A 16,858-nucleotide genomic window follows, 5' to 3' on the forward strand; every position below is an offset into this window, starting at 1 on the left:
CTGTATGCTAAGTTTCTAGTTATGGTTATGTTGTAATTAGTAATATCGCGCCTATTTCAGGTGACACCATGGGGTCCAGCAGTCCCTAATATTGAAAAGCACTGAGATAGAGAAAATATCAACTCGTTTTAATAGCAATATCAATATTATTTGAATGGTGCATTATCATACACAATTGTCCTTCAATGACTGAAAAAGAAGAACAAGAATTAAAAGTAATCTAACGAGATAAATAGGCCTAATCAAAGGCAGATGAAAATAAAGGTGTTTTTAATTTCTTGAAATGAAAAAAGGGGAAAAACTCCACTTTAGGGGCAGTTCTGATTTAAACATTGATTCTATTAGGCAGCACAACTTGAAAGTGAAAGTGAAAGCCCATTGGGAAACTCCAACACCCATTGTCATTGTGACACAGCACTCCACAGCACACAAGTGAACACTGCACACTGCATACAACGAAATTGCGTTTATGCCTCACCCGTGCAAGGCGGCAGCCCTCAGTGGCAGTGCGGTGGGACGGTACCATGCTCAGGGTACCTCAGTCATAGAGGAGGATGGGGGAGAGCACTGGTTGATTACTCCCCCCACCAACCTGGCGGGTCGGGAGTCGAACCGGCAACCTCTGGGATGCAAGTCTGACGCCCTAACCGCTCACCCATGACTGCCCTCACCCTGTCTGGATTTCCTCAACCAGCAGGGACACTTTGAAAACCTAGGCATCTTTTAGGATAATCCGTATTATATCTTTTTGGTGATTTTAAACCTCACTAGCCAGAGTAGGCCTAAATGACCCAAGCAAGCACTGTTAGGCCTAGAACTAGGCCATTGAGTGACCCCTCAGTGCCCACCAGAGCAATGGGCTAAGCACTGGCACTTGAAAATGGAAAATAAAGTCTGCACACCAGGCTCCCGTTTCTTTTCAGTTAATGTAACGTTTTGAGGAGCATGCCCTTCATCAGACCACTGAGCACTGGCACTAACAGAGACAGTCATGGGTAAGCGGTTAGGGTGTCTTGTAGCCCAAAGGTTGCCGGTTCGACTCCCGACTGCCAGGTTGGTGGGGGAGAATCAGCCAGTGCTCTTCCCCCACCCTCCTCCATGGCTGAGGTACCCTGAGCATGGTAGCCTACCGTCCCACTGCACTGGTCCCTTGGGACGCCATTGAGGGCTGCCCCCTTGCATGAGTGAAGCATATGCAGTGTTCACTTGTGTGCTGTGACACAATGACAATGGGAGTTGGAGTTTCCCAATGGGGCTTTCGGCTTTCACTAACAACATAAAAATCTCCCATTCGAAATGTTTGTGTTTGTGTGTGTCAAATGTAGGCCTAGTAGGCTAAATGCAATATGCAGTGCTGCATTTGTAAGTCCCATTTAGGCAACCTCCAACGGTATGCCTCACCCACAGTGAACTATTTCCCCCAAACAAACGTATGTGACCTCCTTCCATGAAAATAGAGCCTAATAGACATGTGAACCAACAACTAGGCTACATTACACAACATCGGCAATGTTATGGATAGGGATCACGTCTCGCTTTCCCATGCAGACACATTCTTCTTCGTATCCAATCAGGTGCCGATCTTACTGTAATTTGATCGCTGTGAATACCAAGGTTCATTTTCATATTCCACTGTAAGTACACGTTTATAACCACCTTGTCTAGCAACAAGTACACATACCACATAATGATGCAACTACAGTAATGACATTAGTCTTGTTGTGTATTCACTAAAAAACGCACTTTACAACTTTGAGATCACTACTTTTAGATGGCGCCTTTCCCACGCACCCCTCTTGCGAGAGAGGGAATGGACTAGTCTGGTCCATTTAAAAAAGGAAGAACTGCCTCCGCGTTGGCGTTGTCCGGGGCACTGTGGCAGTGGTTAGGAAGTAGTGTCAGACAGTTGTAGCTTTTCGAAATAATGGAATAGGGAATAATTTTATTGATATTACACATAGGTGTTAAGGCTTTTAATACTTGTTTTTCCATGTTAGGAATTATAATTGGCAAACCACAAACGTCTTAAACCTTTCAGTCGTAGGTCCTACCACGACCAAACTTAGATCCGTCACAAAGACGCACTCCGATTTTTAGACGTCTTCGTCGTTTTTATTTCACTAAATTAGACGTGTATAGATGTTATATGGTTAGCGTTACCTCTAACCACTACCTCAGCGAAAACACAAAATAGGGTTGCTGTGGAGAGGCATATTTTGATAACCCACACACGCTTTTCACTTTTAGGCTGGGGAAGCTCCCAGACCAAACCGCGCAAGCTAGTTAGCCATAGCTTGCTAAGACGCAAGGAAGGATACCAAAGTGTTGGCCGGATAATACTGGCTAACTTGAACATAGCCATCTAGCTAGGGTAGGATAGCAGTGCCAGGCAGTCGTAGTCAGGTTCAAATCACTGCCTGTCAGAGCAAAATCACTAAACGTAGTAGTTCCTAGACTGTTTCCATTGGGTACAACATGCCTCCTAGGATAGACAAAGGGCTTGCAATGGCAAGCAGGGTTAAAATAGTTAGCTAGCGTTCACAGTACGAGGAAGCGAAAGTACACTCGATGTAACTGTTAGCAGAAATTGCCGGTGTAGCTAATTTCCCCCTAACTTTCCTTAGAGGAGATATTTGAGGAACACGGCCAAGATAGTTCACAGCGTCAAGGGGGACGTTTAACACAACTGCTTTTAGATCAAGGGTGGGTGTCTCACAACCAGATAGAGTATCGAAGTGCTCCAAATACTTTGCCTGCCGACTCCTGCCGTAGCAAGCCAGATTGCTACAGCCATTGAATGCTGCTTTTTGTTTAATCAAATCGGCCATACAGACAGCTAGTGACACTAGCGCTCCCCTTATTACTTTGAAAATGTCGATTGTGCCCAACGAAGCTGCGCTACTGATAAAAGATGTTAAGCCGGGATCGAAAAATTTAAACATCGTCTTTATTGTTTTGGAGATCGGTAAGTTGATCACGAATGCAGCGTGTCCCTCATGACAATTTAACACGTTTCTTTTTTCTTAAAGGGCCAGCGTATCCTCAGTGAAGAGCCGCCGTCTTTTATGTCGCCATAGCCATCATAGCTGTGGGTCATCAATGTCTACCTTAACATTTACGCATGTGGAATTGGCTGTGTATTTAATAATTTTGTTCATTTTTATTTCTCATTTGCTGTAACGTCGTTGCTGTTTAATCTATTTTGTTGTGCATTTGAGTTGAAATACCATGCCACTCTGATTTAATAGGCCGGGTGACCAAGACAAAGGATGGACACGAAGTGCGCTCTTGTAAGGTGGCTGACAAGAGTGGGAGCATTGCCATCTCCGTCTGGGATGAGTTGGGCAGTCTTATCCAACCCGGAGACATCATACGCCTTACTCGAGGGTTAGTGTCTTGTCATATAATGGATCACCTCTGGGTGGTAGCCTACTCACTCCACCATAATTTTACATCTTTTCTGCCATTTTACTGGCATTGCATAACATTGTCTGGGATGTATTTTGTGAAAAATAATTCGGAAACATTTAAACAAATGTTTTACCCCCTTCCAGCTATGCCTCAATGTGGAAAGGTTGCTTAACTCTATACACTGGAAGAGGTGGAGACCTACAGAAGATTGGCGAGTAAGTGGTTGATTTACCCAGTTCTGTTAATTCCTTACCATATGATGGTAAAAATTATATAAAATGTCAGTGACCTAGATGTTTTTGTTTCTTAATTAACTATTGTTTAGTGTCACCAGTCTCACTTACCACTGAGTAGACATGCACATGTTAATGCCATTTATTATTCCTAATACCAAAATAGTGCCAAAGTTGTAGGCACTCATTCACAAATGTATTTTGAATGTCTTCATGTGCAGGTTTTGCATGGTATATTCAGAGGTGCCTAACTTCAGTGAGCCAAATCAAGAGCTACTAGCCCAAGCAAATATGCAAAATAAGACGGTAGGTAACAAATCATATGAATTACATTGCATTTACACTTGACATTTCTATCCAGAGCTACTGAAGTATTTAGGTACAGGGTATTGGTTTACAGTCCCTGGTGCAATATGGGGTTAGGTGGCTCACTCAAGGGCACTTGAGCTATGGATGAGGGTACTGGAGGGCACCACATTCTTCTGACTGGTATGAGATTTGGACCTGCAACCCTCTGTTCTCAAGGCCAATTTCCTAATCATCAGGCCATGGCTGCCAATTAATTGACAATTAAAATGTATTAATGTTAATTACTCACTAATTACTCATGTATTTTCTTAAAGAGGTACATCTGAAATGTTGTGTCAATGATGTCCAAGATACTTTATCACTTCATTTCATTTTGTCCTCTCAGCAATGACAGTGTTATTTTTTTATCAACAGGGTAAAGGGGAGCAAAGAGGGAACTCTCCACCAAATCAGAATTCAGGTACACCCCCACAAACGGGTGAGTACAGGACGGTCTTGAAGCCATGAGGATAATGAGTGCCTTTTCAAATTACTTTCCAACCAAATTACAAAGTTGCCTATCCATACTGCATAGGTACATGTCTCTATGGATCTGTCCAGTGCCATAGGCTGTGCTCATACTCTTTACATTCAACACTTCTGTGTCTTTCATCAGGAAACGGTTCGATGCAGACCTACTCCAACAATAACAATGCTGCTTTGCCCACACCTCGAGATCCCCGGACCAACGGTCGGCCGCCTCCTGGAAACGGCGCTCCACCACCACCGGTCACCGCAGGCGGCCCTCCCGCTGCCCCCAAGCCCTCAGTCACCATCAGCAATGGCAGGGACCCTCGGCGAGCTTCGAAGAGATAAAGAGCATCATGCAGGGAAAAAAAACATAACGAAATCACTTATCGCACACACCCCAATCCCCTGTTCTCTACGCCATACTTCTATTCCCTCTTTCCTTGATCAACTACTACTTCTTGCGGTATGGTTTGACACAGATCTGAGCCGCTGAGAAAACACATCACGTTACTGCCACTTGGGAAGAGGCTCGTCCATTTTGTCTGTCCTCCTCCGGTTCATCTTGTGCCAGATTGTTCGGTCTTCACTAGTTGTGCCACATTCCTATTTCATCAGTTGAAGCACTGCACTGAAGGCCAAATCATGGTGTCGACTCGTTCATATGTAAAGTTTGCCTGTTGTTCCTGCGAAAATGAACTTTTTAAAAAAGAAAACAGTTAACCAGCCACAAACAGCCCCCGTTCCTCTCACTTAAGTGTTTTTTTTTACCAATTCAGTGCCAGTTTTATGCCCACTAATGTTTACCCCCCTTATCCCCTTAAAGTGTTGAATGAAACTATACACCCTACTTGAACACTTGATGCACTTTCTTAAGTTATAGAGGAGGCATTACTGACTCGTGATTTAAGCAATGTTCTTTTTTTTTTTTGCTCTGAATTTGCCAATGTCGGGACAAGGTCATCAAAGGTGGCCCTCTTTGGCCAAAGGACACATGTTTCAAAAGTAGGAGTGACTGTGTGAAAGGAGAGGTGATAGTTTTGGTTTTTAACACGTTAGGCTTATTTAAGTAGAATAAAGACTTGTTCAGAAAGCCCATGAAGTGCTGTGGGGAAGGTTTACTCCCATGCTGTGGTGTGTCTGTGTGTGTGGTTATTTTTTACTTTTCAAATCACTCCCATACACACTGATAAATATTATATGCATAACACGATGGTACTAAGACTACAATCTCATCTTGCTCCACCTTTTACTGTAGGTATTACTTTGTCATGACTTTAGTTGCCCTCACCCGTGACCATGTGCAAAGCTGCATTGCATAATGGTACAAAACATTCCAACAGAGGTTGTGGTTCCTTCAGGTTTATAAGAAATGAATTACAAACGTTCCATGTGCCTAACTTGACCTTATAAAGGTGTCAGACTTACCCTGATGAAATGCAGGCAATGTACACATATAAGTGCAGACCAAATAGCACGGTTGCACAACACAATGTCATAAGCACTACCTCATTCTGAACACTGTTCCCATGTATAGTAACTTTGAACTGCCCTCATCTTTGGAGTGCAGTCATGGAGTGCAGTTTTTATCGTGTCCCCCTGACCTTTGTACACGCCGACTGTCTCTATGTTGCCTATAAATCCTGGTGTTGTGTCCTGTAGACAAAGGAGCTCCCTAGCATAATGCACAGCAGTAGTTCATAAAAGTAAGAACAATTGATAAATTAAACAATATTCATTACTTTTTTGTGTAATGGAATCGGCCTATATGCCACATTACATACCACATACTTCAATAAGTCCAACATATTCCCATTTTGAGAACTTGTGGGATGTATAAAATAATGGTCAAAATGGACGCCACTGAGAGCATTTCATTTATTGTACAGTACAGAACAGTACTCAGCGCAACAGTTCTTGAAGGGCAGTTTTCACACTTCAATGACATAATCAGGGTGTTAGTCAGAATGAATACCATGCAGAACAGTACACTCCTTGACCTTGTACCTAACCCAACACTGTTCCAGTGGTTGAATTTATATTTGCATTGTTATATAGTACAATACAGAAGTTGCTGTGAAGGGTGATACCTCCCAAGCATGTGACATATAGGAGGAAGAAAAGAGAGTGTGCCCCTTGTAGCAACATTGAGTGACCTGCACTCTTGGCCTTAGAGACACAACAGTATAAAATTAGATTTGGCATTTACTGTACAGTACTGCTCTGACTTCCAGGCAACATTACAGATCTTACATTCACAAAAGTACAGTTAAAAGAAAAAGAGAAATTGCATTATTTTAAGATTTTTAACACTGTTCTTCATGAAATTCTTCTTTCTTTTGCCTGTGAGTCTTGGTCAGTCTTCCATCAAAGCACCAGGTTTAGCCCACATTATGTAAACAGAGCTAACGAACCAAAAAAGTGCAAAGATGGTACAATGTTGCATGTTGGTCCCTTCACTAAACCACAAGTCTCAACAAAAAACAACTTTAAGTCCATTATACATCACTGGATAATCACATGTGCACTTTCTTCCGTTCCTTCCAGAACTCCCCAATGCCCAGAGACAGAGCCTGCTCTGCCAGGCCCCGGCACTCCACAGGGGTGAAACCCACCAGCGCCGTCCCCTTGGTTGCGACCCCGTCCCGTCCTGCCAGCTCTGCCACCCGTGCCGTGATGAGGGACGCGGGCGCGTGGCAGTAAATCTGGCCCCCGATGTTGAAAGAGGGCCAAGAAGGGGAGGAGGAGGCTCCACTACCAGCTACAGAGGAAGGGGTAGGTGGAGGAGGAGGCTTGAACGCAGCCTGCTGGATGGCCTCCACGTTGCAGGCGATCTCCACCTCGCCCTCGTGTGGCAGGGCCAGGACCTGCACCCCAGGGATGCCGCCGGGGCTAGACTCGCGGAGGGCGGCTGCCACGCGCCGACCCAGGGCCAGATCCTGGGTGCCGATGGTCACGTTGCAGTTCATCACATACGGGCTTGCCCCGACACCTACCACAACAAACATCCACACGGTTCACAAAAGGCTTTTTCACAATTTGGATTATGAAATAATCTATTACAATAAGCATTCTGATATGAAATTAAACACTATCATCACCCCAACATAAAAAATACACTACACTTAATAAGAATTTAGTTTTCTCATGGGGGAAATACACTGTGTGCTGGTTTTATCATAGATAGAAGTATGATATTTTTTTTAAAACACAGCCTTTTTCAGCATCAAACCTCTATCAGGTTATTGAGGAAGAATCCTTTGGGTATCAGTACGGGATTGTCCCAGTCAGCTAACCTGTCAGGCCGAATCGTTTCTGAGGTGGTGGTCCCAGGTCTGCTTGGACGCTGGTCATGTTTGGATCCTTCTTGAACCAGCCCATTTCCTTCCTGCGCTGCGCCAGGCCCCGTCTCTGGGGCGTATCGGCCCAGCCAAAGAAAAATGCACTGGTCCCCTCCACTCGCTGTGTCAGCTCCGAGGCCAGGGCTTTTGCAAGGAAAATACAGTTGTTTTCATGAAAAGTGAGTATCTGTTTAATGAAACCAGAGCGCTTGATTTTGTGAAAGGGGTTATAGAATTCAAAACCACATTTACCTTATTTACAGAGGAATGTAGGAAGCTAATGGAGGCCAATGAATACCATCTAATACCATCGCAATGTGCGGTTACAAAGCTTGCAGCACAATCAGTAAAGCCAGTCAGTAAAGCCATTCATTGCACATATTTTAATTTCAGCCTTTTCTTCAGAAACATTGAGATGTGGTGGGAAATCACTGCTTGTGAAAAAAAATTGTGCGGAGAACCGTGATATTAATTTTCATCAAGAAAACCGTGATACGCATTTTTTCCAGAACCTCCCAGCTCTTGAGTCCACCAATACCTGGCAGGAACTTGATCCTTTGAAGCGATGTGAATGCATTACATGCTTTCCTAAATATTGCCTCTTTTCCACTGCAGGTTTTCTGGTAGGCCTAAAGCTTGACACAGTGCGTCTCGGCCAACACTTTTTGCATCGCGATTGAGCTGTGTCGTGCCTATTCGAAAAGCAAAAAGTGGTGGCCGAGTCACACTTTTTCGAGCTGTAGGCCTACCAGAAAACTGTCCGTGGAAAAGAGGCATTAGTCAAGTCAACAATGGTTATGTGTTGCAGAAACACGTGTGTGCTATCATGTGTGATATTTCTGGTGATCTTGTGATATTTCTTTTGATATTTCCTGTGATATGTATCACCTTTGGCCTCTCTGGCGCAGTCCTCCAGGTTCACCTCCTCTCCGAGCGGGTACAGTGGCACCAGATCAACCGCACCCAGGCATGGATGCACCCCAGAGTGGCCACTCATGTCGATAAGGCCACATGCCTGCTCACAGGCAGACAGTACGGCTTCCCCTGGCATTGCAGAAGGTTGTTTTTCTATTAGTAGGCACAGCTCTCCCAATGTGCACACACAAGTGGTATATAAGTAACAGAAATCACTTTTCAGATGATGCACCTCATTGCACTTCTAATTGTCCCAGCACATATGATACAATAATTTAGTAATAAAGTTGGTTAGGCATTAAAATGGCACAAGCACTTCACTCACGGATATGGTCAATGCTGGCAACAATTGTGATGACTGAGCGGTTGTAGTCAAAGTCGTTGAAGATGTTGAGCACGGTGGTCCCAGCTCGCCAGCCTCCTGATCACATCAAGCAACAAAGCAATACAGCCAGACATGTCATACAAATCACACATAGCCTGCTACATACATGCATGCATAGGCCTACATAGATACATACATACAGTTACATTACAGCCATTACAGTCTACATCATGGGTGTCAAACTCTATTTCACGGCGGGCCAAAATCAAAATCTGGTATGAATCTGTGGGCCAAATTCAATATCTAGTATTCAAAAATGCACTGAAATTGTCCATACAGTCCACACACTTAAGGGCCGTACACACACGTCGCTGCTAGTTACTCGCTCAGCGAATGAACTCAATAGAATGTCAATGTGTCCCAGCGAGACTCGCAGGAGAGTAGGCGAGTACTGTACAAGCGATGCGATGTGGGCGGATTCCGAGTTGAAAATATTTTATCTTCGAGCGAGGCGAGTAAGAGAGTAACCAATTGGAATGCAGAGTTCGGTACTTCTCGGCTGTCCATTGGCAGTTAAAGCCGCGGGAACTTTCAGCGAACGTTCCATGAAAGAGTGGCGAGTAGGCGAGCAAGCGAAATGCTAGCTTTGTGTGTGTACGCCGCTTTACAGCTAGACAAATATCACAATCCCATAGTTTTACTATCTTATGCTTCTATGTGCTAGGATATGCTGAAATCTTGCCTTCAAGTCATATTTTTTAGATATTAATGGTGTATGTGGGCCACCTGTAATAGGCTACACATTTAAAATGATCTTGCGGGCCAAATTTGCCCCCCAGGGCCCGGCCTGAGTTAGTTTGACATCCCTGCATGTCTATGAATGCAACAATAGTGTTGGTCACATAGAAAGTTCACTCCTAGTGTTGATGACTCACCATTGCTGTTAGTGATGGCTGCTTGGGCTACCTTGACAACAAGGTCTTTTCTGCGGGCTTCAGACACATTGAGCAGACAAGCCACCAGGCGCTTTCCCAAAGTGGAAACCATCCTGTGTAAGCATTAGTAGTTATGATGTTGTTATTATCATGTTGTTATAGTTTTGTGGTCATCTTTAAATCTGTATTGTAGTTATTTTTTACAGCACTGTTGCAGTGGGCAAGTCTACAGATTTGCAAGCGTAGCAAAGTTGCCGAGAGAACAGCCTACTAATAACGCAGGCAAGGTTCAAGGCTTGGGGTGCCATGGGAAAAGCTCGACAGCGTGTAAACGTCCACAAAACTCACAAAACAATTATTCCTGGATATTGATCATGCAGCACCCATACATTTTATTGATGAAAAATAAAGTTGTTTTGATAATTACCCGCTGGATTGAAGTGCGCACTGGTCACATGTGTGGACTACTTGCTTTTCCAGATCAGGGGGCGAGTCGACTGGGACCAATTGTAGACTACGCTACATTTCAAAGTCTATAACTTTTTTACACCGACACGCTACAATGTAGCATGTTGCATGGAGAAGTTTTGCAACAGTTCGTGCACGCGCACGTACTTTGACAAGTCAGCCTTCTGAGCAGGCGCAGTGTGCACGTTCACCTGAAGCCATACACAGCGCCTCTCTGTAGCAACCCAATGTAAGTAGGCGGCTGGATGTGAGTGCCCGGATATCCGCCCGAGTATTTACGTCTATTTTACCTCAGCTACTCGCGTTCGGTCGTGTATTTACGACAGTTTAACCTCAGCTACTTGATTTCGGTCCGATTTGAGTCTGACTGATGGAGGGACATAGGCTAGGTGCCGTGCGTAAAGAGCCCACCGCACATCGCCGTTTCGGCGACACCAGAAAGTTCCTTGATCTCCCAATCAAAGGAATAGACCCTGTGACATCAAAATAATAATAAAAAAAAGTATACAATGAAATTATAACTTAAAACCGAATTGATTTGGGTGTGAAAATTAAACTGTCTCAACCGGGCACCCAAAGGGAATTCATCAAAAGATAACGGCGTTACTTTCTCGTCGGCATTATTTTGTGTTTATTATCCAGGAGGACTGAGCTGAAAACTGCAGCAGTCACCTTGCACAGTTCTAGCTGCTCTGAAGCACGTGCGTGTCTAAGCAAATCATCCTGCCCATTCGCAATGTTAAATAAAAAGTTTTGCACAAGGCTAGGCTATAGTCTAAAATAGACACTGGAATAGCCCGTTTCGGAAGGCATTAAAGTCACGAGTTTACCCAGTCTAAATGTAGCTAGCACCCGGGAAGTTTCTGAGTTTTACTCCTTACATTAGTGAAACATAATATCAGGATATCCAACAAGTTAAAAGAATATCTGGGCATAACATTTAAAAGTGTCAGTGCAGAATTAAACTGGGCGCTGAATATAAATATTGGAGCCATTCTCCCTCCGTGTCTACAGTCAGAGGCGCGCGCGCACGCTCTTATTTCTGTATTATATGAAAATATCCTAAAACGGTCACAACATCAGAGGACCTTCGTGGTGGAGGATACTTGCGGCGGGGGCCGAGACCACGGGACACTCTTAATATTATTGAAGGGACAGACCATGCTCGATACTTTACCCGGTCTAAATGTAGCCCTCGAAAAGTTATGCCGCATAGGCCTATTGTGCAGATTGATGCCAAGAACACGTGAAACTAGGCACATTGGAGACTAGAGCCTATAATTTAGACATAGCCTATTCATTTGATTGTGCTACGTAAACTTAAAAGTGTCAGTACAGAATCAAGCGGACAGAATCAGGGACGCTGAAATATTGGAGCCAGTAACTTCGTGTCCGGTGGACAGCTATTGTGCAGACGTGTGCGCACGCACAACTAATTTCTCTCCCATTGCTAATCAAGCCTCCGATCTCCAAAAAGACACGGGCACAGGATAACCGTTTACACGAGCTGTTTAAATAATGTGATGCACGTTCTTCATGACATGGCATGGTTTGGCCACCCTAAATTCAACATGACTGCATTCGCACATATCGTTTAAACATCCATGATGGAATTGTCACTCTTAATGTGCAAGTATTGGATATGAAAAAAGATCCTAAAACGGTCACAACACCAGAGGACCCGTGGTGGTGTGGTGGATATTTGCCGTGGGGACCGAGGCCGAGTTGTTACGGTAGGGTAGGCTATGTCATATTATAGAAGGGACAGTCAGGCGACACAGCGCGACTCACATAGGGTAGCTGTGGTACCAGGCGACACAGCGCGACTCACATAGGGTAGCTGTGGTACCGCAAAGCATTCCTGATGGCGGAAATGAATGCAAATGCATGCAAATACTCGGGCGGATATCCGGGCACTCACATCCAGCCGCCTACTTACATTGGGTTGCTACACGCTCTGTGGTCGCCTGACTACAAAGAAATGACAGAATGAGGAAAATGGAAGGATAGCGAATATTGGTACGAAGTGCGAACAAAGGTTGGTGCTGTTAGCTGAGCAAGTTGCATTACAAATCTTCAAAGATACAGCTGGTTAAAAGTACGTGTATCGTTTAGAATTGACGTGGAATACAGTCGTGGAACCTTGGTCAGCTTCGTTTACTTGCACGTAATGTTAACGTTATCCCTCTCATCACCAAGTGCCGATGTTTAGCATCCGTGCAGTTAAAACTGGACTGACATTGGTTGCCGTAGCAAACGCGATGAGCGCAGCGGCTGGATCATCGGAGCCTCCGGGACTCATTCTGCAAGGGAACACCGTCGGCATACGCCCAGACAGCCCTCCTCGGCTGCTGAGACTGCCTGCGGTCCCTGGATATGAGGAGCATCGGGTGAACGATATGTTACTGCATAGCCCAGCTGGACCTGTACGTCGGTGCAGCAACTCCGAGATGGCTGAGAGTGGCAATGCCCACGTTGTATTCTTTCCTGGCGATATTCAGGTTAGCTGAAATGCAGAAAGCATATTCTCAACAATAGTGTTAGTTTTATTTTACTCGTGACCATAGTGCAATGTCAGATACATCACAGTCCCAGTTCGGCTTCAATAAGCAAATGTGTACGACTTCAGGCAAAGCAATCTTTGGGTGAAGGATAGTTGATATCCAGTGGACCTACCACACAAATTAACCAAACATGTTATGAGGACTTTTCTTTCCTCTGGCAATCAGCAAAGCTCTTATTTTGCTGCTTGGATGTTTACATGCAGTGACAGTTGGTTATGCTGACCTGTCTTGTCCTCTTATCTACTACGTGCCGTTTGCTAGGTACGAGACAGATCACGACCCTGCTAATTTTAGAACTACTATTGTCTGTAAATAGAATATGCAACACTCTTTAAATAATCCATCATATTTCTAGACTGGTTTGTTTGTAGTGTTCAGCCGTGTCAATTAGGTTCACTACAGAAGAGTGAAATCAGCTGTATTCTGCTAACATTATAAATTGTATCCCTGCTTGCTAACGCCATCTAGCTGATGGCTGAAAATGATTGCTTCACAATAAGAGTCTTTGTGAAATGAACCTGGCTTTGCATCCTTTTTGGTGACACTGTGAATTTGACAGCTGTAGTCAGGAAAGGACCGGTCAAATTAATCCTGCATAATAGTTGATTTGGTAAATATATTAATGATGCAATGTAGACCTTTTAATACTTGATATACTTTTGACCAAAGCGACAGTTATTTACAGGGTATTGGATACAGTCCCTGGAGCAGTGTGGGGTTAGGTGCCTTGCCTCAAGGGCACATCAGCCATGGATGGAGGTGCAAGGAGAGATAAGGGATTAAATCCTGCAACTCTCAGATCTCAAGTCCACCTCCCCAACCACTAGACCACGGCTGCCCCCTTTTATTGTTCATAATGGTAAGGGAGGTGGTCTGTAGATCAGAGGGTTGCAAATTCAAATCCCACCTTTACACCTTGCTCCAGGGACTGGAACCAATACCCTGTAAATAACCAAGTCACGTTGGATAAAAGCGTTAGCATAGTGTAATGTAATGTAACAAAAAATGTAATGCATTCTTATCTGATGCCATTTCCCCTTATTTATTTAGAATTTCCAGCAGGAGATGTCCATGCAGCCCGACGCGGCCCCCTGGCAGAGCTGGAGCCTGGAGAGGGTGGCCCTCATCCTGGGACGCCGCTTCCCTGGCCACCACGTCTGGATCATCCGAGCATCCCGCATGTATCTCCACAAGTTCAGCAGCTACCAGAACTTTGTGGAGAGCAACCTCTTCGGGGCCCCCGAGCACTCCTCCGACTACGGCGGCCTGCGCCACCTGAGAGCCCTGCTCGGCCACGCCATGGAGCTCGCCAACCTCCCAGACCGTCTGCCGCCGCTGACCAGCGCAGAGCCTCTTCCGCCCGGCTTCTCTCTCGTCATCGTGGGCTTCAGCAAGGGTTGCGTGGTGCTCAATCAGATGGTCTACGAGCTGCCCACTGCCAAGACCGACCCCCAGCTGGCCCCCTTCCTGGAGAGGGTGACGGACATGTACTGGCTGGACGGGGGCCACCCGGGGGGCAGCGAGACCTGGGTGACGGACAAGAGGGCGCTGGCCGAGTTGGCGAGGAGCGGGGTGGCGCTGCACGCCCACGTGACGCCCTACGAGGTGCGCGACCCCATGAGGGCGTGGGTGGGCCAAGAGCACAAGCGCTTCACGCAGACTCTCCAGGAGCTGGGGGCTCAGCTGACGCAGAAGCTGCACTTTGAGGACGAGCCGGCCTCTATCGACAACCACTTCCGGGTCATCCAGGACTTCTGAAGGGTGACCCATAAGATATGTATGCATATATACCTGTCTGTACAGGTACAGCATATACACATGTCTATGGATTGACATACTGTATCAGGCTGACACTGAAGACATGCGATATGTTGTCTAACAGTAATGTCTGACAGACTGACTCGGACATAAAGAACTGTCTGACGGATTCAGGTTGAAAGAAATGCTTGCTGCAAGCTCGGTGTACATTGCTCTGCTACTTATCTTGTGTTTGGTTCCTCAAAAGAGTTGGCCTTGCCTGAATTAGTTTGTCCCTTATCGTGAGGGAGGGAGTCTTAGCAGAACTAAGCAAAGTCTGCAACACCTACCTACCCACATACACATTTTCAATACATATGAAACTTGAGTATGGGAGGAGCATAGTATGCTGGTATTGCAGACATTGTCTCCTGTTCTAAGGTTTTTCAGAACTCAAGACTAGTTTGAAGCCGATGTGTGTACTTTAGGCCTACATATACGTAAAAAGCCAGAAGGGACCGCTCACTATCTGCAGACAACAAACTTGAACAATACAGGGGTGGATTTCTCGAAACCAAAGTTGCTTACTACATTAGCTACTTTGTACAAAGCGGATTCCAAAAAAGTTGGGACACTTGGTATTTTGTGAATAAAATCAAAATGCTGGCATTTTCAAAACATTCAATATGTTAATAAGGTAGAGCATTGTGTATAGACAACAAATCAGTTGTTAAAGCCACGCAGAATGATTGTTTTGGGGTAATTATGTGATCATTTAAAATTTCACCCTTGCAACAAATTCCAAAAAAGTTGGGACAGGGCCAATAAAATGCTTTTTATGTTCGATAAGACTAAACGCAACACAAGGGAGGAGACTTAACATTTAAATACTTTGACTGATGGCATGATTTTATTTAAAAAATAGATATTTTGATATGTGAGACATGATTTTCAGTAGCTCAACTGATAGGTGTGTTCTTCAACTTGTTTACCTTCTTGTTAGGCTTAATAAGTGGCATATCCTGACAAGAAAAACAATTTTGTCACCTGTTCACTCTTATTATGGAACCACACTGTTGGAACATAGTAGAGATTGAAATTTGCCATCATTATGGGGCAATATCTAAAGGCTGTGCTCCAAAATATAATTCATTGGTAGCTATGTATGCTGTTTAAAGTCTGAATATATCATTCAGCCCTCATTTTAATGCTCTACATGAGTAAGAAGACCATAACCAAGGAATCGCTGCACCCCTTTACCATCATATATGCTGTCTTTCAGACTGACCACTAAATCAAGCTGAAGTATTCATTTTCTTCATAACCTGGAGGGTGCATGACTCCATGATTTTAAAAAAGAATGAAATATTTTCCGTTCTGTAGTCAGAGGACAGTTTCACATGTCTCCTAGGTCCATCTAGAACGAGCTTTGCCACTTGCAACACTGTTTAATGGCTGCATCAGGCGCCTTAATCAAGTGTTGTGTTTATGGTCATTTTTTCAACAGCTGTCATTGTTGGAGTGTCATAGTTTGCTTATTGACGATGAGTATGTCATGATCTCATAACTCGTGCAATGATTTTACAGAACTCTACATTACAGAAATAGGCCGTATATGCCTGCAATTTTGGTAATTCAATCTTTCTGTGTAATAGATCAGTAATTAGTCCCTCAAAATCTTCGCTACTGAGTGCCACAGCCTCTCTGTGATGGTATTTTATTTGTGCATTCATGTTGGCAATCAATATAGTTCCTTTCAAAATATTCCTCCTTGTATTATTTTTAGAATTATCCAACTATTACAACATTTTTTGGCCCTGTCCCAACTTTTTTGAGATTTGTTGCATGAGTCGAATTTTAAATGACCACATATTTCCCTCAAAACAATGCTTTTGCCTCATTTTAACTATTCCTATGTCGACCTTGTGCCATTGTGCATCTTATGCATGGATTGAATGTTTTGAAAATGCCAGCATTTTGATTTTATTCACAAAATACCAAGTGTCCCAACTTTTTTGGAATCCGCTTGTAGTTTTCAATGCATTTTACCATTGGCAACTACCGAAGTTGCTTACAGGCTAACAAGTTCTCTTTAGAGAAATGTACCCCAGTA

At 44.3% G+C, this 16,858-nt stretch overlaps 3 protein-coding genes across 3 annotated transcripts; 2 read left to right on the forward strand and 1 right to left on the reverse strand.

Annotated features, from left to right (window-relative positions):
• Positions 1-1,871: 1,871 nt before the first annotated feature.
• Positions 1,872-5,581, forward strand: nabp1a (nucleic acid binding protein 1a). Its single transcript, XM_063214313.1, has 6 exons — positions 1,872-2,965; positions 3,249-3,387; positions 3,555-3,626; positions 3,866-3,950; positions 4,368-4,431; positions 4,609-5,581. The coding sequence occupies exons 1-6, from the start codon at positions 2,872-2,874 to the stop codon at positions 4,806-4,808; spliced, it is 654 nt and encodes a 217-aa protein (XP_063070383.1). The 5' UTR covers positions 1,872-2,871; the 3' UTR covers positions 4,809-5,581.
• A 1,066-nt stretch (positions 5,582-6,647) lies between these two features.
• ftcdnl1 (formiminotransferase cyclodeaminase N-terminal like 1) lies at positions 6,648-10,656 on the reverse strand. Its single transcript, XM_063214312.1, has 6 exons — positions 10,404-10,656; positions 9,977-10,089; positions 9,042-9,137; positions 8,690-8,845; positions 7,757-7,945; positions 6,648-7,452 (listed from the first exon to the last, which is right to left on the reverse strand). The coding sequence occupies exons 2-6, from the start codon at positions 10,086-10,088 to the stop codon at positions 6,977-6,979; spliced, it is 1,029 nt and encodes a 342-aa protein (XP_063070382.1). The 5' UTR covers position 10,089; positions 10,404-10,656; the 3' UTR covers positions 6,648-6,976.
• A 1,749-nt stretch (positions 10,657-12,405) lies between these two features.
• c13h2orf69 (chromosome 13 C2orf69 homolog) lies at positions 12,406-15,345 on the forward strand. The gene is made up of 2 exons (XM_063214718.1): positions 12,406-12,945; positions 14,059-15,345. Exons 1-2 carry the CDS (start codon positions 12,649-12,651, stop codon positions 14,764-14,766), a joined length of 1,005 nt encoding a protein of 334 aa, XP_063070788.1. The 5' UTR covers positions 12,406-12,648; the 3' UTR covers positions 14,767-15,345.
• The last annotated feature ends 1,513 nt before the right edge of the window (positions 15,346-16,858 follow it).

Source organism: Engraulis encrasicolus, chromosome 13 (genome assembly GCF_034702125.1).
Source record: "Engraulis encrasicolus isolate BLACKSEA-1 chromosome 13, IST_EnEncr_1.0, whole genome shotgun sequence".
In the NCBI taxonomy this organism is placed as follows: Eukaryota; Metazoa; Chordata; class Actinopteri; order Clupeiformes; family Engraulidae; genus Engraulis; species Engraulis encrasicolus.